This window comes from Erinaceus europaeus, chromosome 20 (genome assembly GCF_950295315.1).
Source record: "Erinaceus europaeus chromosome 20, mEriEur2.1, whole genome shotgun sequence".
NCBI lineage: Eukaryota > Metazoa > Chordata > Mammalia > Eulipotyphla > Erinaceidae > Erinaceus > Erinaceus europaeus.
This window is the reverse complement of record NC_080181.1, coordinates 6292286-6318477: the sequence shown is the minus strand read 5'-3', so window position 1 is coordinate 6318477 and position 26192 is coordinate 6292286. Positions and strand designations below refer to the sequence as shown.

The 26192-nt window shown below is 38.9% G+C and overlaps 1 protein-coding gene and 1 non-coding gene across 5 annotated transcripts in view; both read right to left on the bottom strand.

Annotated features, from left to right (window-relative positions):
• Window positions 1-26192, bottom strand: part of DYNC2H1 (dynein cytoplasmic 2 heavy chain 1) — a 197217-nt gene that overhangs the window by 62560 nt on the left and 108465 nt on the right. For 3 of the 4 annotated variants that reach the window (XM_060179749.1, XM_060179751.1, XM_060179752.1), the window contains exons 58-69: window positions 26002-26125; window positions 24496-24617; window positions 22421-22507; window positions 19765-19891; window positions 17121-17262; window positions 16339-16448; window positions 12318-12338; window positions 10617-10715; window positions 8906-9029; window positions 6696-6859; window positions 3175-3294; window positions 1035-1169 (exon numbers count right to left, since the gene is read on the bottom strand). In XM_060179749.1, coding sequence (XP_060035732.1) covers window positions 1035-1169; window positions 3175-3294; window positions 6696-6859; window positions 8906-9029; window positions 10617-10715; window positions 12318-12338; window positions 16339-16448; window positions 17121-17262; window positions 19765-19891; window positions 22421-22507; window positions 24496-24617; window positions 26002-26125 — 1375 coding nt within the window. The remainder of the gene's footprint in view (window positions 1-1034; window positions 1170-3174; window positions 3295-6695; window positions 6860-8905; window positions 9030-10616; window positions 10716-12317; window positions 12339-16338; window positions 16449-17120; window positions 17263-19764; window positions 19892-22420; window positions 22508-24495; window positions 24618-26001; window positions 26126-26192) is intronic. The other variant, XM_060179750.1, reaches the window with a different exon arrangement.
• On the bottom strand, window positions 25366-25472 carry LOC132535203 (U6 spliceosomal RNA). The gene has a single exon (XR_009546972.1). It is a non-coding gene; the product is annotated as a U6 spliceosomal RNA (small nuclear RNA).

Genomic DNA, 26192 nt, shown 5'->3' with positions numbered 1-26192 from the left:
GCACAAAACACAAGGACTGGCCTAAGGATCCCAGTTCAGGCACCCAGCTCCCCAACTGCAAGAAGGTCGCTTCACAGGCAGTGAAGCAGGTCTATAGGTGTCTTATCTTTCTGTCCCCCTTTGTTTTCCCCCTCCTCTCTCGATTTCTCTGTCCTATCAACAATAACAGCTATAACTACAATAACAATAGCAACAACAACAGGGCAGCAATAGGGGCAACAACATGGGGAAAATAGCCTCCTGGAGCAGTGGATTCTAGTGAAGGTACCAAGCCCCAGCAATAACCCTGGAGGAAAAAAAAAAACTGCAAAGGTTGGAAAAGTCAGAGGCAAATGGAAAAGAACTACAAGGACGCCAGTGAGGAGCCAGGTCAGGATGGCACTGGGGCTCAGTTACTCGTGCATGGCTGTCTACTTCGCTTCAACAGGTTTTCAGGGGTGCATATTTTTTCTGTTACTGGATCGGGACTTTGCTGAAGGAGACACCAGGAGAACAGAGTAAAAGAATCCCAATCGTCCATAAAAAATAGTTCAGAATGTCACAATGAGGGTTCTGGAGGAGCTGGGTAAAATGTCTTCAGCATTGCAGATACCTACCACAGAAAGATGGGATGAGAAACTGTACCCATGTGTCAACGACTGTACTGTAAACCATTAGCCCACAAATAAAATTAAAAAGATTCTTCAATAGCAAAATAGAACACAACTCTTTCAGCTAATATAATGAACTTTCCCTGACTTATCAAAAGTCCCAAGAGTAGAAAAATTGAGTCATTTCAATACGTTAATTTTCGATTTCTGTATAAAATCATGGCTCTTTAGTGTTCTAGCCCAGAGAGCCCCAGCAGTCCATACTCTCTGAAGCCCCAACCTCTCACTTCTCCCTCTAAAATAAGGTGGGTCCAAGGCTCTGATGGTTTTGAAAGGCTTTCCATTTTGTTGTAATTCTCTGAAATCCTTATTCTAAAGTTTTTAATCATATTAAATGATCATAAATGATTAAGAAAACCTAAGATCACAATGAGATGAAATTACCTGATCAAGGAAAACTTGGAGTTTATAAGATTCCTTAAGTGACTCTTGAATAAGTGCACTGCTTGCTTTTGTCTGATTCAAAGATTCAATCAAATCTTTATTTTCCAAAATATTACCTTGAGATGTGGCAAGTGTCTGTAGGAAAAATTAACATATAAGCGTTACTGTTTACTGCAGACCTGCTTCACCGCCTGTGAAGTGACTCCCCTGCAGGTGGGGAGCTGGGGGCTCGAACCAGGATCCTTACGCCGGTCCTTGCACTTTGTGCCACATGCGCTTAACCCACTGCGATACCGCCCGACTCCCTCTGCCTATTTCTATCATACACATCTTCAAAGCATTATATTTTACTGATCTAACAAAAAAATTACAGATCACAATTTCACACTAAGTATTTTTGAAAATTATGAGCTATAATGGTTAAAAAATAATGAAATAATGCAATATAAAGACAATACTATACAAAAAACTGCTTGTATTAAACTTTATTTAAAAGCCTGCATTTTAAATAAATTGTCTCTATCCAATAAATATATAAAGATAATTTTGAGTGGGTTAAGCACACATGGTGCAAAGAGTAAGGACTAGAGTAAGGATCCTGGTTCGAGCCCCCGGCTCCTCACCTGCAGGGGGGTCGCTTCACAAGCAGTGAAGCAGGTCTGCAGGTGTTTATCTTTCTCTCCCCCTTTACCTTCCCCTCCTCCCTCAATTTCTCTCTGTCCTATCCAACTACAAAGACAGCAATAACAACAACAACAAAAAAAAAAAAGGGGAGAAAAAATAGCCTCCAGGAGCAGTGGATTCCTAGTGCAGGTACTGGGCCCCAGTGATATCCCTGGAGGCAAACAAAAAAAAAGATAACTTAAAAAGAAATGCTTGCACAAGATTATCATGCCAGACTGGTCTGGGAGTGGAGCAATGGATAAAGCACTGAACTCTCAAGCTTGAGGTCTTGAGTTCGATCCCTGGCAACACATGTACCAGAGTAATGTCTGATTCTTTCTCTTCTCTCTTTCTCTCCTCCTATCTTTCTCATAAATGAAATATTTTTTTAAAAAGATTATCAGGGAGTCGGGTGGTAGCACAGCAGGTTAAGCGCAGGTAGCTCAAAGCGCAAGAACCCGCGTAAGGATCGAGGTTCAAACCCCCGGCTCCCCACCTGCAGGGGAGTCATTTCACAAGCTGTGAAGCAGGTTTGCAGGTGTCTATCTTTCTCTCCCTCTCTCTGTCTTCCCCTCCTCTCTCCATTTCTCTCTGTCCTACCCAACAATGACGAAATCAATAACAACAATAACTACAACAATAAAACAAGGGCAACAAAGGGAATAAATAAATAAATAAAATTGGTTTAATTCAATATCATATATATATATATATTTCCATGCTTAGGATCCAAGGTTTAATCCCTGATAGCACTAAGTAAATGAACCAGTCTAGAGGCTAGAGGTAGTGCAACTGGTAAAGTACACATTACCATGCATGAGGACTTGGGTTCATGCCCCCAGTTCCCACCTGCAGCATGGAAGTGGAGCAGTGGAGCAGGCTGCAAGTATCTCTCTCCCTCTCTTTCATCCTATTTTTCTCTATCATAACTAACAAAAAAGGGGGGTAGGAGGGCTCAGGTGTTGGTGCTCCCAGCTGAGCACACATATTGCCAAGCGCAAGGTTCTAGCCCTCACTCTCTACCTGCAGGGTGGATGCTCCATATGTGCTGAAGCACATCTGCAGGTATTTATGTCTCCCTTCCCCTTCCTACCCCCACCCAATTTCCCGTCCTATTTAATAAAAGTTAGAAAAAAGGGGGCAAAAAACAGGGGTGAAGTGGTGGATTCATAGTGCTGGCAACAAGCCCTAATGATAATCCTGGTGGCAAAAAGAAAGAAAGGCGACTGCTGTAAGCACTGGGTCCCAGTGATAACCCTGGTTGGGGGCGGGGGAATAAAACAAACCCTACATTTGAAGTTATCTACATTCATGCTTGAATTCAGATTTAACATAATGTCATTACTGACATGCCTTTGACACAACCAAAGACACACTGGCGGTGTTACGCTTTGTAAAGAAATATTATATACCCACAAATACTCAGTAAAGGAAAAGAATACACTATGAAAAATGCCCTCAATAACTATACTTTCACCTCTAAAAGAGACTCCTCAAGCTTGGCTAACTGTATTTTCTTTTCTTCTTCCTGTTGTAATAGTTTTGTTTTCTGTTCCTCTAAGTCAGGTTTCTCATGTTGAATCGTTAAAGCCAAAAGCTTAAAAAAAAAAAAGTCAAGGTTATTCTAGTGTTCAGATAATACAAAACAATGTTCAGATGATATAAAACAGAATTGTCCCACAAATGGTCATGTGCCCAACCAAATATAAAGCAGTGCTTCTATTCCTTTGTGTATTATGTGCACTTTACTTGATTTTCATCTAGTTAACATGACACAGTATGGCAATTATCTCTAACCAAAAGAAAAAAATGAAGTTAGACTGGTAGATAAAAGGTTAACTGCTACAGGCAACCATAAATAATAATATTACTAAGCATAACTTCAAGATACTGTATCATTAAACTTACACTGATGTAACACTTTACATAGGATGGCTACATTAAAATGACTTAACAAATGTTGGAAACGTTACTGATGGTGCTTGAAAAAAGTAAGTTAGTGTGATAAACTTTGTTCTTTGACATGTAAAAGCTGTAGTTACTATAAGAAACCATTGAATTGTACATCTTAAAAAGGTGAATTATATGGCATGTGAATTGAATAACATTGTCGAAAACACTGGCTTCTGAAACGTTAAAATAGGGAATTGACACGGTTAGCAAGTAACAGAGCTAGGAAGCTGCTTAACTTGATCATGCACACAGCCCAGGTCCAAGCTTGACTCTACTCTATCAGAGGGACTGTCAACACCATGGTGTCTTCCCTTCTCCCTGTCCCGTCGTCCCGTCCCATCCCATCTCCTTCTCTCTCTCTTTTTGCCTCCAGGGTTATCACTGGGGCTCGGTTGCCTTCACCATGAATCCACTGCTCCTGGAAGCTATTTTTTTTCCCTTTTGTTGGCCTTGTTGTTTATCACTGTTAATAATTATTGTTGTTATTGATGTCATTGTTGGATAGGACACAGAGAAATTGAGAAAGAAGGGGGGAGGGAGGGAGATAGACACCTGCGGGCCTGCTTCGCTACTTGTGAAGTGACCCTCCTACAGGTGGGGTGCTGGGGGCTTGAACCAGGATCCTTGCACCCATCTTTGTACTTCGCACCATGTGAGCCTAACACACTGTGCCACCGCCCAGTCCCCTTTCTCTTTTTATAGTTTTTTTATCTTTACTTATTTATTGGACAGAGACAATCAGGCAGAGAGGGAGAGACATCTGCAACACTGCTTCACCATTTGTGAAGCTTTCCCCTTGAAGGTGAAGACTGGGTGCTTGAACCCAGGTCCTTGCACACTGTAACATGCACTCTACCAGGTGCACTACCACCCAGCCCCTCATCTCTCTCTTTTATTCTCACTCTACCTGAAAAAGAAAGCCTGAAAACAGTGAAGCTCCAGCAATGACAACACAACACACACAAAAAGCATGTGTGAAATATACAAAATCTGTCATATAAGCATCTTTACCTAATTCTTCATACAGACCTAAGAAGCCTCTTTCAGTAATTAGTTCAATAATCTTTTAGATAGCAATTGTGTCAATTTTACTAAGTTTAGAGAAATTTGCACAATTGTCTTATTTATAACAAATATTATCAAGTCAATAAATACTGTTCATAAGAATATATAAATGGTGGATCTTACGGTACAGAAAATAACAAGTTTACAACTTACAACAAAGAAATAAAAGAAAAAAACATGCTATCACATTTATCAGAAATTAAAAAGAAGGGGAGTCAGGCAGAAGCACAGCAGATTAAGTACAGGTGGCGCAAAGCGCAAGGACCGGTGTAAGGATCCTGGTTCGAGCCCCCGGCTAGAGTCACTTCACAAGTGGTGAAGCGGGTCTGCAGGTGTCTGTCTTTCTCTCCCCATCTTCCCATCCCCTCTCCATTTCTCTCTGTCCTATCTAATGATGACATCAATAACAATAATAATAATAACTACAACAATAAAAAACAAGGGCAACAAAAAAGGGAAATAAATATTTTTAAAAATCTTTCAAAGAAACTTAAAAGGAGGAGGAGGAAGAGAAGAAGAAAAATAAAAAGAAAGCCCAAGTATTATTTGGTGAGGACAAGCAAGATGATACACAAAAAGCTAATAGGCATCGTATCTTTAGAGAGAAAAACAAATAAAGCGGTTGGGTCAGTTGAGTGTACACATTCCCATGAGCAAGGACCTGGGTTCAAGCCCCCAATCTTCACCTGCAGGGGAGAAGCTTCATGGGCTGTGAAGTTGAAAAACAAATGTTTTTCTCCCTCTCTCTCTCTCTGTCTCTGTCTCTGTCTCTCTCTGCCTCCAGGGTCACTGCTGGGACTGGCTATCTGCACTATGACTACACAGCTCCTGCAGGCCATGTCGCCTTTGTCGTCGCCCTTGTTATTGCTGTTACAGTTGTCGTTGTTGTTGGACAGGACAGAGAGAAATGGAGAGAGGAAGGGATGACAGAGAGGGGGAGAAGGAGAGAGAGAGAGACATGACCCCCATGCAGGTGGGGAGCCAGGGGCTAGAACCAGGACCCTTGAGCCAGTCCTTGTGCTTTGTGCCACATGCGCTTAAGCCGCTGCACTACCGCCAAGCCCCCTTCCTTCTCAATTTCTATCTGTCCTATCAAGGAACAGAAATAAGAAAAACAAATGAAGTATATAAGCAAAAGGACTGACACGGAAAATCAATTTTTAAATCTTGAAATATTTCTAAAGTATAGTAATTAACACCCAGGTAAAGGGAAATAAAAGATGTATAATGAAAAAATTATGTGAACTATAAAATCTATAAAAACACCCAGTGAGGTGAGACTAGGCCAACTATAACCATCACATGTAAACTTCAATCTTCAGTCACAAGTAATGAAATATCTGACAGTTCTTTCTCTGACCCCACTTCCAGGTCTCTAGTATCTCTATCCCATATGAAAGAAAAAAAAGTACAGGGGGCTGGGTGGTGGTGCACTGGGTTAAGTACACATAGTATGAAGCACAAGGACCTGAGCAAGGATCACAGTTCAAACCCCCAGCTCCCCATCTGCAGGGGGGGTCACTTCACAAGCAATGAAGCAGGTCGGCAGGTGTCTTTCTCTCCCCACCTTCTTCCCTTCCCCTCTCCATTTCTCTGTCCTATAGAAAGAGAGGAAGAAAGAGAAGAAAGGAAAGGAGAGAGAGAGAGACAGAGAGAGAGAAAATGGTCACAGGAGCTGTTGATTTGTAGTATAGGAACCAAGCCCCAGTGATAACCCTAGAGGCAAAAAAAAAAAAAAAAAGTACATCATTATTATACTATAAAAAGCAGCAGGGATATTATATTTGATGTGGTAAATGAATCTGATACAACTAAAAAATAAAGTGAGAAGCTTTACTCAACCTTGAAAGTATATTTTCAGACTCAAGGTAAAATGCTCATCTGTTTTTAAAAAGTTTCCCTCTCAAAATTCCTAATGAATTTCCCAATATACAAAGCTACAAAACAATTGTGAAACAAATTATCACTGTCCACATATACCTGTCCTCTTAGTCCACTTCGTGTTGTAGTAAAGTTGACCTCAGTAACAATGGAAGCTGCATCCGGTGGAATAAAAGGGTTTGGGTTTCTTGTTGACAAAAAAAGACGAAACTCCTCATTGTAGTCAATGACTTTGTCACCTATTTGTACCACATAACGTGGTCCTATTTTTTTTTCAAAATGACAGAAATAGTTGAAATGAATATTCTGATTTGTCACATGGTGCTAAAACTCTAATTTTCTAATACTTCTCAATATACTGTATTCTAGGCTTTCAAACAGAATTAAAAATACTAGCAACACTTAAGACATTCCAAATACTATTGACCAAAATGCTCTATCAGTATTCGTGCGAGCAATTATAAATGTTATTTATCCAGGTGAACCAGAAATACTGACTCACCGGAGGAATGCTACTTATAATGTCAGTTCCATAGGTTTTTCTGACATGGTTAATTATACATAGCAAAGACAAAAACTTCAGTTTTAAGTTATTCTCAAAAAATAGTTATTCTCTAGCTCTGAATTAATCAATCATACAGTGGTCATCTACCAGACAAAGAAGTTTAAGACAAGTTAGAAACTATAAGGTTCATAAAGTGGCATATTTAAAAATTATAAAGTAATAATAGTACCTATAAAACAGAAATAAATCAACAACTCTATGCATATCTCATAATTTTAAGCTGGGAAAAAATGACTGACAGAATCCAAAGCATTTAATTATAAGGAATTTTTGAGAACATCATAATAAGATTTTAATTATGTTTTTAGTTAATGTGAACAATTCACAATTACTTTATTAAAAAGGACACACAAGTAGCAAAGACATACAAAGTATCACTGACTTTGATCATCTTTAGAGAAAAACAGCTTTAAAAACCCCATGTGATACCTCTACACCAATCATATGGTTCAAAAAGCTCTGGACACTGAGTCTAATAAATGTCTTTGGTTATGTGTTTTTATTTCATATGTGTTTGGTTAGTTATGTGTTTTTATAACTTAGTCCAAGGGGAATTAAACATATCCTGTAAGGTTCCAATGGAAAAACATCCTTAGTAACTTCCACATGGGGGTGGGGGGTGTACCTAGTTGAGTGCATGTCACAGTGCACAAGGACCCAGGTTGTCCCTGATCCCCACCTGCAGGGGGAAAGCTTCACGAGTGGTGAAGCAGGGCTGCAGGTGTCTCTCTAGCTCTCCATTCCTCTGGATTTCTGGCTGTTTCTATCCAATAAATAAATAAATTTTTTTAAAAAGAAACAACACATGGTTTCTTTCCTCTCTTTTTCTTAATCTTGTTGATTTATTATGATAAAGACAAAAACCAAAGCACTGCTCAGCAGTGCCAGAGATTAAAACTATAGGTCTGGGGTCTCAGCCATAAAGATTCTGTGTCCTAACAGACTTTCCTATCTCCCGACTTCATACTTTGTTCATTCATTTGTTCATTCCTTCCTTTTATTCTTTCTTTCTTTCTTACTGGATAAGAGAGAGATGGGAGGGAAGATACAGAGGGAGAGAAATAAAGAGACATCAGCAGTACTCGCTTCACAAATTGCAGGTGGGGAGCAGGGGCTCAAACCTTGGTATTTGTGCATGGTACCATGTGCACTTAATCAGTGCACCAACACTCAGCCGTAATAACTAGTTTCTTCACATCTGACTTAATCCTATGTTGCTTTTCACGTGGCTTACTTTTGCATACTTTCCTTGCAATATGCCTTAGCCCTGAGTGACACCATATACTGAATCCTTTTGATCTTCCTAAGAAAACACTGTACCGAGGAGCTGTGTGGTGCTGCACCTGGTTGAGCGCATGTTATAATGCTCAAGGACCCAGGTTTGAGCTCCTCGTCCCCACCTGCAGGGGGAAAGCTTTGCAAGTGGTGAAGCAGTGCTGCAAGTGTCTCTCTTGGCTCTCTCCCTCTCTATCACCCCCTTCCCTCTCAATTTCTGACTGTCTATCCAATAAATAAATAAAATGCAAAAAAAAATTTAAAAAAACCACTGTGCCTAAGAATAGTCTTAGAGACCCCAACAGTGCCTCTCCCATCTGACACTTTAAGATCATGTTCACTTGCTATCACTACTCAAAATCCACTTCTTTAGATTCACTGGCCAAAAATAGACAAAAGGTTGCTATGAAGTTAATTGTTTTAAAAGTTTTAAAAATACTTGTTATATGGAGACTGTCAGATGTTTTACCTTGAGCAACCAGGTCTCGTCTCAATAATGGATAAAGGACGGGTTCTACGCCATCCATCTCTTGTATTATAAGAGTTTTTCCAAAACGTACTGCCAGCTCAAGAGATGTGATAAAGTTATTATCCTAAAAATTTGCAAGAGAATACACATTCTTTTATTATCTTAATATTTACAAGGATCATTGCAGATCATGAATACAGATATTAACAGCAATAACATGAATATTTAAAAATGCAAAATACATGGATACTAGTTAAAAATATTCATGATTGCTTTTCCAGTCCTAAGTATTTGGTGATGAATTATCTTTGTTGAGTAAAATACTAGGTATATTTCATAAGTAATGTAATTAGACATATAAATGAAAAGATTTTTATATGAACAAAAAGTTTTTAAATGTGCACTGTATTTTCAAGTAGGCAACACAGAACTTGTAAATTCCAAATATCATATATAACTCTCCCAAGTATTAATAAAAACTACCTTGGTTATATTCAGTGGAAGAAATAAGATAAATTCTACTAATCTTTGATTGGTTTGGTGGTTCTAAAAATCATAAAAAGAACCTTTAGATAAAAGTCTATCAGCATGCAACAATTCTGTGACTGCAGGCTTCCAATTGTAGTAAAGTAAGTAAATAAAACACTTATCTAAGTAATAAGATCCCCTACATCAAGTAATAGTTGCATTATAATATTTTACTTATTATTTAACTCCCAATTATTCTTAACACACGAGATAAATAACCTCATATTGTAAGTGAGGTATATTTTAAAGGGGTGATTTTCCAAACATCTAAAGAATGTCTAAGGCACTAAAACACACATTAGATCTTCCTTAAAATAATAATAATAATAAGCCATTTAGAATAAATTTCATGACAAAATAAATCGAAGAGTAAGAACTCATTACTGTAAGATCATGAATATGCTCCACTAGCCAGTATGTCAAACCTTGGGAGACTCCAAAGGTGTGTGCTGGTGAGTACTAGGACTATGAAACTATGAAAGGCACTGCAAGCATAAGCATGCTAACTATCCAGGAGGTTTTCTTTATTTTCTGAGCTTTGTTAGTAATTCTTAATTCCACAGCAGCCTATACTTTTGTCTTTAAGCTTAAATTATTGTGCTGACTTAACTGTCTCTCTCACATGCTACACTGCTGTCTCTGTGAGGGCATGAACTAACTGCTCATTAAATCCCATGGATTAAATCAGTGCCTAGCACAGGACTCAAGTTTTGTTTTGTTTTGTTTTGTTTTGTTTTTGCCTCCAAGGTTATAAACTGGGGTTCAGTGTTGGCACTATGGAGCCACGGTTCCTGGCAGACTCCCCCCCCCCTTTTTAATTGGCTAGGACAGAGCAAAATTGAGAGAGGAGGGGGAAATAGAGAGGGGGAAAGACAGACACCCAAAGACCTGCTTCACTGCTCTGGCTCCCTGCAGGTGGGGAGCCAGAGGCTTGAACTGGGTTCCTTGTGCAGGTCCATGTGCTTCGTACTATGTGCACTTAACCTAATATGCCACCTGCTAACCCCCATCTTTTTTTTTTTATTAGAAAACTAAAGCTAAGAAAATTTCATTTCTTTCTTTAGTCCCATGACAGGCAAGTTATACAACTCAACTTTGAATTTCTATTTTATGATTACAGGCTCAAAGTACTTTTCATCATAAACCATAACTAGTTGGTACCTAGAGGACAAGTAATACTCACCTGCTGGTTAATAACTTCCAAACGTGAGTTTTTCAGATGTGTTTTTAACCATTCTGTAGCTTGGGAAGAAGGGTCTATAAGGAATGGGCATACTCGACTCTAGTTCATATATATATATATATAAAAAAAAAAAAAAGGATTATACGTTTTGATTAAATGTAAACAATTTCCTGAAAAAAAATCTTACTGAGTTTTTTTGTTACATATTAGAGAACACAAATTCACAAACATAGGCGGGAATACACGTTTTTAACTGTACCAGAGGCCACATTAGGAAATTCCATATAGATGAATTGATGGTAAGTAGTTAAATATGACTAGAGTGGGTTCAGTTCTGTTGACAACACAGGTTATGCAAAGTAACAACAGAGCTTTAGTACTAAGCAGATGCCATTTGCACTTCCATATTTAGCTTTTAAAATATACAGTCAAGCTACACAATGATTCTAACTTCATATAGTCTAACTGAACTGATTACAAAGGTCTTACAAAAGAAATATGAGGCCATCATAAGAGATGTAGTAAAATATTATCAATATATTATCTTACACAATTTAAAACATTAATTCTTATAATACAGAGTTAATATTATAAAAAGATTATCCTAGACAACTACATAGGCTCTATCTTAAAATCTACTGATATAGGAACTAGTAAACTCATTACAGAATTCCCTGCACTAATTAAACAAACAGAAAGCTGGGAATCAGTGAAAATGCCCTATGTACCCAACACCACTAAGCAGATTAAAGGAGCTCAACTACACACATATAGATATGTATATGATATAAATGCACCATGTTTAGACATGATACATTTAAAAATATCTTTGAAAGTGTTAAACATAAGATACTCCCATTAATAAATATAAACATCTGGGGAGTCGGGTGGTAGCGCAGCGGGTTAAGCGCACGTGGTACAAAGTGCAAGGACTGGCGTAAAGATCCCGGTTCGAGCCCCCGGCTCCCCACCTGCAGGGGAGTCGCTTCACAGGCGGTGAAGCAGGTCTGCAGGTGTCTTTCTCTCCCCCTCTCTGTCTTCCCCTCCTCTCTCCATTTCTCTCTGTCCTATCCAACAACGACGACATCAATAACAATAGCTACAACAACAATGAAAACCAAGGGCAACAAAAGGGAAAATAAATAAATAAATAAATATAAACATCTAAGATTAAATTAATCTAACAGTCAGTGTTACTTAGTACATTAGATTTAAGAAATAGTGACTAACCTAACAAAGTTTTACATTTATTCAGAAAATTTAGCAAAGGCATGTGCTATAATAGAAACAAAGGCAAAGTGAAATGAGCCGGAACTGGGGTACAGTTCATTAAGAATAGCAGGCGTCTCAGGGGCAGTCCTAGGGGAAGGGCAGCAGTGGGGACTATCTGCATGCCGGACTGCCTCGTGAGATGTTTTGTTTGTTATTACAGGGGCTTCACCACAAAGTGAAGGTAGGTTTTTGGATGGACGGATGGACGGACGCAGTAGCAAAGCAGACAGACAGGGAGAGCCATCACACACAGTAAGGGCTTGAACCCTGGTCACATGCACAGCAAAGCAGGTGAGCTATCCTCACAAGCCCTGCCTCAAGTATTTTCAAAGCATGACAGCTAGATTTTAGATCCAACTTATGTCAACATTAAACAACAAACATTACACAGATATATTAGGTTGAGTCAAAACATGGAAAAGGTCTTACCCATGACTGCAAACCAATGATCTGATGCAGTTAGTAAAAAGAGAATATTTTTAATAAACTTTATCACTGAAATATGCTTATTAACAACTGCTACATTTGCTTTTAATTAAGTCTGTGATCACCTTACTAAATTACTTTCCAAAGAGGCTTAGAAAAGATATATAAGGCATATTTTGGACTTGTGTTCATGATTAAACGTAAACAGATTCAGAAGTGCTGAGCATTCGTTCATTTGAAATGGTGCATACCTGCTACAGTAAGGTAATATGTGGAATACAGAGACAAGTAAAATACATTCCCTTATTCTGATTGCACATTCAATATAGAATTCAAAAAGAAAACCCTGCAGCCAAACAGTACACACAATTGCATAGAGTTGGGAGAAGCCGTGAGGAAGTAATTCAAGATAAACTAAGTCAGGAAAAGTAAACTGGATATATACAAAGTGAAAGTAAAAAACAAATTTTTGTCAAGCTAGCAATATAGCAGAGATAAGAATAAGATTAAGAAAAAATGCCAGAGTGCTGCTCTAGTTCTCTCCCCTCTCATTCTTTCTTATAAAGAAATAAGTATTTGAAAAACTGAAGTAAAATGGCAGGAATAATCAGGGGTTTCTGTATCTTTTTAGGCGAGCAAAACTTTTATTTTGTCCCTCCCCCACCTCCCCCTCGGTGTTCTGTTCCTGTATGATTCCACTGCTACTGGCAAACTTCATTTGTTTTCCTTTTTCCATTTAGAGGGAGCAAGGGAGGGAGGAACAGAGACACAACAACACTCCTTCCACTGACCACAAGGCTTCTCCCATGTAAGTGACGGGGGTGTGAATCTAGTTCCATGAACATAGTAAAGTGTAATCTACCAGATGAATTATCTTAGTCCAGAAAATAGCTCAACTTGCAGAGGCCACACTTTTCCATTCTAGAGGACCTAGATTCAAGCTCCTATTATTCACAGGCACAGCAGGTGCTGGGGGGAGAGGCGATCTTCCTCTCTGCCTCTTTCTCTTTTTACATGTCTTAAATTAAAAAGGAAAGAAAAAGGTCTTTCCAGAGCTGCACAGACATGAGGTCTGGCAAAGGGGAAACCATACAGTCAGTCCAACAGCAGTGAAGGAAGTGGTAATGGGGGCAAGAGACCAAGCAGTATAATCAAGCATTTCCCCAGGAATAAAGGCATATGGGGCTAAGGGAAGTCACACTAACAGTGGACATGCTTGAGAAGGATTGAATTCATGACATATTTGAGAAGAATATTTAACAAAATCTGTTGAAAAGTAACTGCACATAAAATTAAAGACATGGTGAGAATGGCTTGCAGATTTACAGCTTACATTACGATATCAAAAACAGGGCATCTCTATGGGTTGTAAATAAAAAAAATTAAATTTAAAATTCAAGTTGAAAGCAATGGTAATCACAGCTGGGAGGTAGCACAGTGGGTCAAGCACTGTGCTCTTTCTTTTTCTGCCTCCATGGTTATCACCAGGGCTCAGTGCTGGCAATACAAACCCACTGGCCCCCCATTTTATTGAATAGAACAAACAGAAACAGAGGGGTGGGGGAGATAAAGAGGGAAGGAGAAAGATAAAGGTACCTGCAGACGTGCTTCAATGCTTGTGTGTAGCATTCCCTTCATGTGGGGAACCAGATCCTTCCGTGGATCCTTGAACTTAGTACTACGTGCACTTAACCGGGTATGCCACCACCCCACCCTGAAGCACTGTACTCTTTAAACAGGGAGGAGTCCTGAGTCTGATTCCAGCTATGTGCCTGAGTGATGCCCTGGTGTGTTCTCATTCTCTCTCTCTCTCTCTGTGTGTGTCTCTCCCTCTCTCTCTCCCTCTCTCCTCTCTCCCTTAAATGGATTAATCTTTTTTTTTTTTAAATGGTAAAGAATTTGTCTTGAACTTTGTGAGGACTGTGGGGGGGAAGGGTACGGTACACAGAACTTTGGTGGAGGTTGTGGCAATTGACACACAAAGTGTAGATGTGAAATTATACCCCTGAAATCTTGTAATTTTGTGTAGTACCATTAAATTACCAATAGAAAATAAAAAAGTGATAAAAATAGTGAATGAGGGAGGAGGAAAAAAGGAAGAAAAGCAAGTGAAAGTTACTACAGAACCCAAGTTTTCTCCAGTGTGGTAGAAACCAAGTAAGACCAAGATGGCTTTACAGGTAAGCCATCTTGCCAGTCTTCTTCTTGTTGCTGTGTGTGTGTGTGTGTGTGTGTTGTGTGTACCTGCATTATTCCTCTTTCATTTCTTACTGAGAGTTGGGCTGGGGGGAGGGGCAGAGAAAGAAAGAAACCCCAGCACCCTTCCATCATTCAGAGAGTTCCTATAACTATATATCGTGCCCCCTTGTGGTGTCAGGGAGTCAAACCCAGGTCCTTGCACACAGTAACATGTGTGCTCTACTGAATGGGCCACCTCCCTTCTTAATTTTACTTTTAGCACCTGTAAATGACATTAGAAACATTAGTGAAACTACAGCCTCTTGACTAGCTAAAGAGAATCACACTAGCCGCAATAGTTCACAACACAGAGGTAAACACACACATCTGCAGCGGCTTTGCAGCTCAGACTGACTGGTGGGGGCAGTGTGAGGATCTCACTCTACCACTTGACAGCAGTGGTGACTCAACCTTTTTTTTTAATTATCTTTATTGAACAGAGACAGCCAGAAATCGAGAGGAAAGGAGGAGACAGAGAGTGAGAGAGACAGAAAGACACCTGCAGATCTGCTTCACCACTCGCAAAGCTTCCCCCCTGCAGGTGGGGCCCAGAGGCTCGAACCTGGGTCTTTGTGCATTGTCATCTGTGCGCTCAACCAGGTGCGCCACCACACGGCCCGTGACTCAACCTTTCCACACTCCCAAGTTCCCTACGTGTGGGAAGGACAGGCAGGACTGATATGAAAACTGAGTGGATTAAGTGCTTTATCTGTACCCTCCTCTCCACCCTGCTGCCAGGGCTTCTGTGCCGCAGGATTCCCACCACTCCCAGAAGACTCAATATTTTCACCTTTGTAGAGACACACAGAGCAAGGGAGAGAGACTTCACTGTACCACTCTACATGAGGCTTCCCTTATTACATGAGCTCCCTTATTACAGACTCCACACTTCCTGGGGGCCCTTTTTTCTTTCTGTCTTATTTTGGTTTTTTTTAAAGAGACCAAGAAAAGTGTGTGTCTGTGGGGGAGACAAAGGAAGAGAGACCTGCAGCACTGTTCCACGACTGTGAAGCTTCCCACTGCAGCTGAGGACCAGGTACACCACTATCTGGCCCTGTAGTGATTCTTTAAATGCTATTTATTTATGTACAACATAGTGAGTACCACATCATGTTGACATTATTAATGTGGGTGCTATTTTTAAAAGGAATTTTACCCATATAATTTACCTTCCGAATTCTGTACTGTTTAAAGTTAGTTCACATGTCTTCAGCATAAATTAATGAAGAGAAAAAAATCTCAAATTTAAGAGTGGCTTCAAGAAAAAACACAGGACAGTGGTCTATCAACAACATAAATCAAATATTTTCTACATGTTTTCACAAGAAAAATAATACTGTGAAAATTAAATTTGCAAAGGTAAAGTAGTGTGAAGTTTGAATTATTCATTTTTAAAGTCCTTTCTGTGATGCTTCCCAGTCACACCTTCCTCACAAGGTCTTACACTCTACATTTTCTACAGAGTCCGGAAAAGTAAGGAATATCATGTATTTTATAGAGTAAAAGTAATTTTTTCTAATTACACTGGGGCAGTGGGAACTTCAGTTTAGATATCATGCAATGGAAATCATGCCACTTCAAGTTCACACTTTTGCTAGTCAGAAATAAATGATACTAAGCATAACAGATCAACTAAATTATAGATGGATTTCCATTAGCATCGTTAGCAAATTATTGTCATTTTTATGGAACTAAGAATGACTACATTCAAATGAGAAGTTGAAGCCACTTCCTGCAGCAAATTCCAAAAAAAATATTTCTAACGAGAAACGTTTTATTAGATTACCTGCAAGATGACAAGAGCATTTTCTATGGAAAGGTCATCTGATGGGAGACCTTCACTTTTCCAAATTAACTGCTCACTCTCAGTACAAAGAAATCTTCTCAGGTCAAATTCTAAAAGTTCAGATAACAACAGTACATTATTACAAAGATCTTGTACTTGATTAAAGGAAAAGAGTTAAACTAAATTATACTGCAATAAAAGTCGGTGACTATCCTTAACATGAAATCCATTCTCCCACAATTCACACCACAGCTAAGAGGGAAAAAATACAAAAAATAAATAAATAAATAAAATAGAATGGAACTCAGTTAAATGAACGTCTGGCAGCTACAAAAATCAATGGAAACCACAAAATTCTAGGGAATTTTATAATTTTTACGTACAACCTAGTGACATGAAGCATCTTTAAATCAAAGAGGGGACAGGTGGTGTTGCGCCCAGCTGTGCACAAACATTACCACATGCAAGACCCAGGGTCAAGGCCCCATTCTCCACTGGCAGAAGGGAAGCTTCACAAGTAGTGAACAGGGCTGCAGGTGTCTTTCTTCCTCTCTCTGCCCTCCTCCCTCAAATTCCTCTCTATCCTATCAAATACAAATCAGAAAAAATACAGTGGTTGCAGTTTCACAATTTTAGAAGCACAAAAATAATCTGAGAAAACTATAATTCAGCAAATCTAGAATAGCATTTTAAATTTTTATCATAGAAAATAAAGTCCAATAAGAATTGAAAGATTCTTTTTTTAGTCTATTTAAATTTCAAATTCAAAAATAAGTACTAACTTTCAAGACCAGCAGACTTTGTCCATTCTTCCAAACAGGTTCTCCTCAGCCCCTCAGGGGCAGCAGAAAGGTAAGTAACAAACGCAGAGGCAAGCTGAGCTCTTTTAGGGAGAGTTGCTAACTCCTCTGTTATCTCCACAACCTGGGGAGTGGGGAGGGAGGAAATACAGAAACATTCTAACACAAAGTAAGTTTCATAAATTTCAGTTCTGATTACAGAAAACAAAAATGTATTATTGCCTAAAAAACCTGTCTTGAATATAACTGTCAAAATGCAAAATTATCAAGAGTTCAGAATTTACTGTGGCATTTTTTCAAATGTATGAAAAGCCAAGATATTTGTCCAACAGGCATATTAACACATATTGATCTTGATCAGTTTGATGAAAGGTGTTTCATATAATCATGATTAAATAATGTGGTGTGGCATCAGTAAAATAAAGAGCGTATGAGCAGGGTGAAATAGCAAAACGGTTCTGCAATAGACTTTTTGTGCTCTGGTTAAATAAGAGAATATGAGCAAAAGCATTATAAGAAAAAAAAAAAAAGCATGGATGGAGGGAGTCAGGCGGTGGTGCAGCAGGTTAAGCGCAGGTGGTGCAAAGCACAAGGACCGGCGTAAGGATCCCGGTTCCAGCCGCTGGCTCCCCACCTGCAGGGAAGTCGCTTCACAGGTGGTGCAGCAGGTCTGCAGGTGTCTTTTTCTCCCCCCGTCTCCCATTTCTCCCTCTATCCTATCTAATAATGACGGCATCAATAACAACAACAAAAGGCATGGAAATTCTTTACTGGAAAAACAAAGAATGAAGAGAAAGAGAAGACAAGAGAAATGAAAAAAGAAAGGTGAGGACCAGGTGGTGGTGCGCCTGGCTGAGCACACGTTATAGAGAACAAGGACCTGGGTTCAAGCTCCTGGTCCCCACCTGCAGGAGGAAAGCTTCACAAGTGGTGAAGCAGTGTTATTGTCTCTTTCTGTCTCCTTCTCTCTCTATCTGCCCCTTCCTCTCAACTTCTGGCTGTCTCTATCAAATAAAGATTTAATAAACAAATAGAGAAAGGTGAAGCTGGCTGGAAGGAGAAAGAATGAAAGAATTCCAGGTCATGGCATGTTGCACCAAAGTAAAAGACTCTGGGGGGGGGGGGGTGGTGAGAGAGAATACAGGTCAAAAAGGATGACAGACGACCTAGTGGGAGTTGTATTGTTGTACTGTTATATGGAAAACTGGGAAATGTTGTGCATGTACAAACTATTATATTTACTGTCTAATATAAAACATTAATTCCTCAATAAAGAAATTTAAAAAGAATTCCAGGTCATGGGAAAGAGCTGTGTCATAGTGAGCTACTGTAAGTGTCTCAACAGAGCAGCCAATGATATGAGACAGGTAGTTCAGCAAACAGCAAATGTTTACTATTGTTAATTTTACCAGAGTATTGCACAGCTCTGCCTTTTGGTGATAAAGGATACTGAACCTGGAACTATTAGGCTATCTTCCCCTCCTCCAGTCCCCCACCAACAAATGGCCTACTTGAAGGGTTGGACAAGAGGGAGAAAAGTTTGGAGAGTTGAAGTAAAGAAGAAGGGGGGGGGGGGGGGACCAGGCAGCAGCGCAGCAGGTTTAGCACACGTGGCACAAAGTGCAAGGACCCGTTCAAGATCCCAGTTCAAGTACCCGGCTCTCCACCTGTGTGTGTGTGGGGGGATGTCGCCTCTCGAGCAGTGAAGCAGGTCTGCAGGTGTCTATCTTTCTTCCCCCGTCTTCCCCCCATCTTGATTTCTCTGTCCTATCCAACAGCAACAGCAAAAACAATAATACTAACAAAAACAATAAACAACAAAGGCAACAAAAGGGGAAAAATGGCCTCCAGAAGCACTGGATTTCTACTGCAGGCACCAAGCCCCAGCAATAAAATAAAAAAACAGAAGAAAACAAAAAGAAAAAAAAGAAAAGGGTAGGCAGGGTTGGTATTGAAGACAGAGGGCAAATGGGAAATAGAATGATAAATGGACGGGAATAGAACACAAGAAATAATCTAAGATGACCACATTTTTAGTTTTAGTATCTAGAAGATTCTCTATAACAAAAATATTTTTAAAAAAATGGGCTGGGAATGGAGAAAAAAATTGGGCTGAGAAAAAGAAGGTAGGTAGATTTAAGAAGTTACATTTGAATTCCTGAAACAGTTAAATGCAAACACTAGCGCAGTGAAAACTACCAGCTAATAGCTCACTAGTCCACAAGATAGCTCATTATCAGTATGTAGATAAGACGGTAACCTAACTGATTAAGTGTAAGACATGAGGCATGTGACAGCAAAATGTTAACAGCAATATTAAAATCCTAAATTACCAACTGTTACACAGTAACCACAAACATTTCTCATAGTAAATGTTCTCATTTCTACTCCTGCCCTCCCAGAAAATTAAAGTAGGACTAGGTTGCCTGGTGTACAACCCATTCCTATAAAGATACCTTGATGGTCAATTCAATTAAATATTAATTCATATGAAGAGTTTAAGTATCCACACTATTTATAGTAAGCTGAAAGGTAATGAAATTTTCTTCTTTTTTAAAACAAATTTAGTGCATTCTAGTTTCCCTGTGTCTCATAGGCAGTGTATTATAAAGGGCCTCAAACAAACCTGTGCATTCCACCTCTTGTGTTCTCTATCAAGCTGATTGATTAAAACTTCTGCAGCTTTAATTGTTTCCTGTGCTTTGCTTACTTCAGCTTCAAGTTTGGCAGCTTCTGAAGTCCTGCTCTGAAATCTGTTGTAGCATTAAAACTTAATCAAAGGCAAAGGGACTTAAAGCAGATTTAATATAGTTGAATTAGCAATAAAATGAGCTTGCATATTAGAATTTAGTTAATAATACTGGTATTTGTACACAAAATGCCATTACTAAAACAAACACACTGAAGTACATTCACAGTGCTGTGGCTTCACAGACCTTGATGTCCTGTGCATTCTGTAGACACTATTCATTATAACATTCAAGGCCTATCACAAGAGTCATCAAATTTATCTTCTGAGTTCTACTTGATACTCATCTGACAGTTCAGTAATGTCAACATTTGAAGAATTTTATTTGCTTAAAAAATATCGTCCTGCATTTCATTTCCTGCTGTGATTTTTAGTAATTTAATTATAATTAGTTATGACCACCTTTAGGATTTTCAATTGCCTAGAATACCTTCCAACCCCTATAGATCACACTTCACTCTATTAAATTTCTATCTACTAAAAATATAAGTATATGTACGTACATAAAGAACTCATGGGAAAAGGAGAACTTTTAGTTCCAGGTGTATCATGGTGGAGGAGAACCTAGGCAGGAAGTGAGACTGTCTTCCACAAATTTGAGAAATTTTATTTTTTCAATATTTTTATTTATGTATTATTGGATAGAGATAGAGAGAAACTGAGAAGAGTGGAGGAGAGAGGGTGAGAGACAAAGAGACACCTGCACCTCTCGTGCAGCTTCCCCCTGCAGTTGGGGGCAGGGGCTTGAACCTGGGTCTTTGCGCACTGCAGTGTGTGCACTTAACCGGGACCCTTGAGAGATTTTACACACGTATCAATAACTGTTAGTTACATAAACCATTAACTCCCCCTACTAAAAAATATATATGTACAAATTTAAAGCTCACTGAAATAACTGGTTCACTGCTTATATTCTCTCATGTTCCCATTCACCAGAGTTTATTTTCCTTGAAAAATGCTTTAGCAATTTTATGTTTTATTAAATACAAAGGTAGTACTCCATATCACTACTCAGCCTTATGATAAATGTAAAGATACCTATGAAATACCCAGGACTGTGCTAAGCATCATCAAATAAACAATACCCCAAAAAATGCCATGAAATTATCTGAACAGTAGTTGAAAATTATTTTTGTTTTCCATATACCTTAAAAGATTGATACATGTCATTGCCCAACTGCCTGGTTCCTCCCTCCTCTAGACACAGGACTCAAAGCCCAGTTGTATTATATGATAACCATTAGCCACATGTCAATTTAAGCTAAAATTTCAATTTCTCAGTGGTCAGAAAACTCCTGTCATATTTTCCTCTGCAAAAATGCATCATGACTTTTCTGATAACCCAGTATATTTGAATACTCTCTAGCCACACCTTGCTAGTATTTTCCATAATGGATAGTACAGTAATAAGAGTTCATTCAGCACTACTCTAGAAATTGTAAACAGAGACTACACTTTCATTCAACTCAACTGTCAGTTTGTAGTCTTAAAGCAAACTACCATACTGCACCAAAGCAACTCTGGGGACAGAGGGGGAGAAGGCAAGGCAAAGAGCTGGGAGATGAGAGATTTTACCCATGTGTCCACAATATACTGTAAACTATAAACCTCCCAATGAAATAGAAATATATATATTCTACACTTAATACACTTATACTTCAACTCCAAATTATTCAGTTTTCATGTTTTCTCTCCTCTAGTTAGAGAGTGAGAGACAGAGAGGGAGAGGAGAGATGCGCAGCCCTGTTCCATCTCTCATGAAGTTTTCCCATCCGCAATAATAAAGCAAACTCAGATCCTTGTGCATGGCAGCATGTGTGTTCTCCTGGATGAGTCACTCGCTGCCGCCCTCCAGACTGGTTTTTTTCCAGACAGAGAGACAGAGGGAAAGAAAACTGAAGCTCTAACTCCAATATTTAGCACTTTTTAAAGGACAATCCTCTCATATCATATTTTATATTCCATACTAAATAATCACAGAAAATCAAAGGTACATGAAATGTTTTATGATTAAATACACAAATGGCCCTTAGGAGTATCTTAATACCAAATAAATATATAAATAATGGATATAAACACTGTTTTGTTTTGACCAAAGGACTATTCAACTCTAGCTTGCAGAACCTGACACCTCTGCCTAACTGCTGTACTGTTTTCCCAAGCTACATAATTTTTTTATTTGGTTATAAATAAAATACATTAAATAAAAGATTTTAAATTATTCAAGTGAAAGTAATAAAGAAGAGGGAACAGATGTAAATTTCCCAGAATTAATTTAGTGTATTAAATTACTCTTGCTCAACTGGAGGTATGGGGTGGTTAAGCAAATAGACATCAAATAATTTTGTTACTATCACAACAATTTTAAGAAATACCATTTATATTACTTTATACTGGTCTTCATTTTAAAGTGATAAATTACAGTAAGGTATAAATATAGTCATTGCAACTAAGAGCTTCAATTTTTTTTTAAATCAGTTGAGACATTTTCAGACACCTGTCTTCTTTTGGAAACATTCAGAAATTAACTTACTTCTCCTTGAGTTCTGATACCTTCTGACCAACAGAATTAAGAAGCTCTTCTAGTTTCCTTTTTCTGTCTTCAGTTTTCCTCAAATTCCTGAAACATACATCAACTTTATTTAAGCCATTAATCCCAGAGATTAACAATAAAGCAGCAACAGCATCTTACAATATAAAACTCAGTAAATAAGAATAATGAAAACTGTCAACAAGACAGCAGTTGTAATATCTTTAATTAGTCTTTGACTTAATAGCTTGTTAAAATGAAAATAGTCTCCTGTGGCTTAGTTGTACTATTTCCACAAGTCTCCATTAAAACAGGTTTGTTGCAGTCACCAATCACAGGGAGATGGGGCACTGTATCCATGTGTCAGCAGCTATACTGTAAACCATTGTCCCCTCAACAAAGTACTATAAAACAACAAATGTATGTGCATGAAAATTTATGGTGAAAAAAGGCAGAGAAAGCATATTCACTCATCTTCTCTACCTTCTAAAACCCTGGCAGATATAAACAAAAGGGAAGAAAGGAATATATGAAAACAGAACGAATTATATCTGAACACAATCCTGACAGGTTATACTGCTCACAGTCTCCATTCAACCTTGCACATACCACATGGGAAGAAAATGTGAGTGTTGTAGAAATGACAGTCTCCCAGAATAGGACCGCAGAGTTTGAGAAGTTGCCACTGACTGCCAGTCCATACGGCCATGCTCAGCAGGGTGTATGTCATCATACACATCACCTGAGAGGTTATCAAAAGGCACATTGCAAGGCCTCACTCCCTGCATGCAGTAAGTCTAGATGGAGACCAACCATTTACCCTTTGACCAAGTGTTCAGTTGATGATGCTGCTGGTTGTTCAGGGACACTATAAGAACCAATACAGCTGAATTAAGCCTTCAAAATTATGAGATGAAACTATTTCCAGCCTGCCACTAAAAGCCCCTCCAAATTCTTGATTTATAGAGGTACAGTGTGTAAAGTACAATATAAGAAAAATGCTTATAAGGTATAGATAATTCTCCCCTTAGTTCAACTGATAAGACTATGATAAAAGTATAAGAACAGCTGAACTGTTAAAAATGACGAAATCCTTGGGGGCCAGGAGGTGGTACACCCAGTAAAGTGCACATAGTACTTGGTGCAAGGAGCTGCCCAAGGATCCGGGTTTGAGCCCCCGCTCCCCTTCTTAGGGAGGACACTTCACTAGCTGTGAAGTAGGTATGTAGGTGCCTCTCTGTCTCTCTCCCTCTCTATCTTCTCCTCCCCTTTCAATTTCTCTCTATTCTATCAAATGGCCACCAGGAGCAGTGGAATCCTAGTGCTGGCGCCAAGCTCAGGCAATAACCCTGGAAGCAAAAAAAAAAAAAAATCCTCTTTTTGCCTCCTCTTGGATAGAACTTGAAGGAACTATGTTAAGACAAAGCAAAAGTAGAAGAACAAGTATCAGATGGTCTCACTGGTGGAACATAAGAAACAAGGGAAAACACAAAGTGAGACGGACTGGGTGTTGTGTATTGCAACAAAGCAAAGGACTCTAGGGAAGGTGAATGGAGAGGGCAGAGAGGGTTCAGAGGGGTCCTGATGCATGCTATATCAACATCTTGTACTGTAAACCATTAACGTACCAATGCAATGATAAAATAAAGCATAAGACATGTATGTTACAGTGAGCTATTTTGCAGATCCCAGTGTTTACTACTGTTGGCTGCCATTTTATATGTACACAAGAAGTAAAATCTAAATTAAAGTTGACAATACAACTCATCAGATTGATGAAAGCAAAGGTTAGAATTGTGTTTTATGGGAGTCGTGCGTAGCACAGCAGGTTAAGCGCACGTGGTGTAAGGATCCCGGTTCGAGCCCCTGGCTCCCCACCTGCAGGGGAGTCGCTTCATAAGCGATGAAGCAGGTCTGCAGGTGTCTCTCTTTCTCTCCCCGTTTTCCCCTCCTCTCTCCATTTCTCTCTGTTCTATCCAATGACAACAACAACAATAATAACAGCAATAAAAAAGGGCAACAAAAGGGAAAATAAATAAATATTAAAAAAAAAAAGAATTGTGTTTTATTCCACTTACAGTTCTAGCCCAGCTTGCTCAGTTTCCAAAGGCTGAATTCGTTCCAAGACGTGGGAATACTGTACATTGGCTTTAACCCAGGCAGCCAGAGGAGCAGCTGCAGTACTCGCACGTTTAGCATTCTGAAAGTCATCAGAAGTCATGTAGCATCCTCAGTTAACTCCAAGGAAAAGCAAAGTGAATTCCAGAACATTTCATGTAAGTATTTACAAAAGAACTTAAGCCACAAACTGGTTTTGTTTTATAGTAAAAAATAAATAAGGGCAGGCACACACATTACAGTGCACAAGGACCCAGGTTCAATCCCCTGGTCCCCACCTGCAGGGGGAAAACTTCACAAGTGGTGAATCAGGGCTGCAGGTGTCTCTCTCTGTCTCTATCTCTGTCTCCACCTCCCTTCTCAGTTTCTCTCTATCTCTAATAAAGAAATAAAATAAAATAAAACAGCATTCCTGACTTTCTAAAAAATAAACAAATTGAACTGCTATTTCCAATAACATCTAGTTTTTCATTTAAATCATTTTAACCATACTCTTTTATACAATATTTTCACATAAGTGATTTCTTGTGGGGTTGTTAACACATGCTTTCCACAACAATATTCAAGCACCAATTCTATATTCTCTACACACATAGTACAAGCTGATTAGATAAAATCAACTTTAAAATCACTATCAGTGTCAAAGAAAAAGTATATACCATTTTGAGTACTAGACAAAAGTAAAAACTATGAGAATCACAATATTTAAACTATTCCTTGAAATCAGAAACAAACATGGTAGTAAAGATATCTGCTATTATGCAGTAAGTACAGAGGGAGAAAGAAAAGCATGCCAGGCAAGCAAGAAGTTTTTTTTTGTTGATTTTTTTTTAAATATGGAACGCTTCACGAATTTGCGTGTCATCCTTGCGCAGGGGCCATGCTAATCTTCTCTGTATCGTTCCAATTTTAGTATATGTGCTGCCGAAGCGAGCACGCAAGCAAGAAGTTTAAGAAACTGCAGGCAATGAAATTACCATTGGCTGCAGACAGTAGTACTCAAAGTACAGTTACAATTATACATCTTCCTGAGGGCCAGGCAGTGGCACACTTGTACTAAGTGCAAGGATCTTCGCAAGGATCCAGGTCCGAGTCCCCACTCCACACCCGCAAGGAGATGCTTCACAAGAGGAAAAGCAGGTCTGCAGGTGTCTCTGTCTCTCCCTCTCCTCTCAATTTTTCTGTCCTATCCAATAAAAATTTTAAAAAAAGGAAAACGGTTGCCAGGAGCAGTGGATTCATAGTGCCTGCACTGAACCCAAAAAATTATAAATCTTCCTTGAACCCCTAGATTCTAGTTTATGCAAAGCTACTGGAGCATGCTTGCCAGTGATAATATATACAGCCTATCTGGTCATACTTTGATGTTCCAGGTAACCTAAGTAACAATAATTAGTCAGGATATTTTAATAAACAGTACTAAGTAGTAAAGAATGGGAATTTATAGCAGAGCTATTAAAATTTACCTTTGGGTCAAAAGATCCTTTATTTTTAAAAAGAAGGTCTTCAACACTCTCTCTTATTTCCTTTGGAATATTTCGTGCATCAAAGGTCGCTATGTCTTCTCTCACACCTCTTTTTGCGAGGAAACTAAAATCAAGGCAATTTAATACAATAGGATATGCGATAATTCTAATGTCTTACCTAACAAAAATAG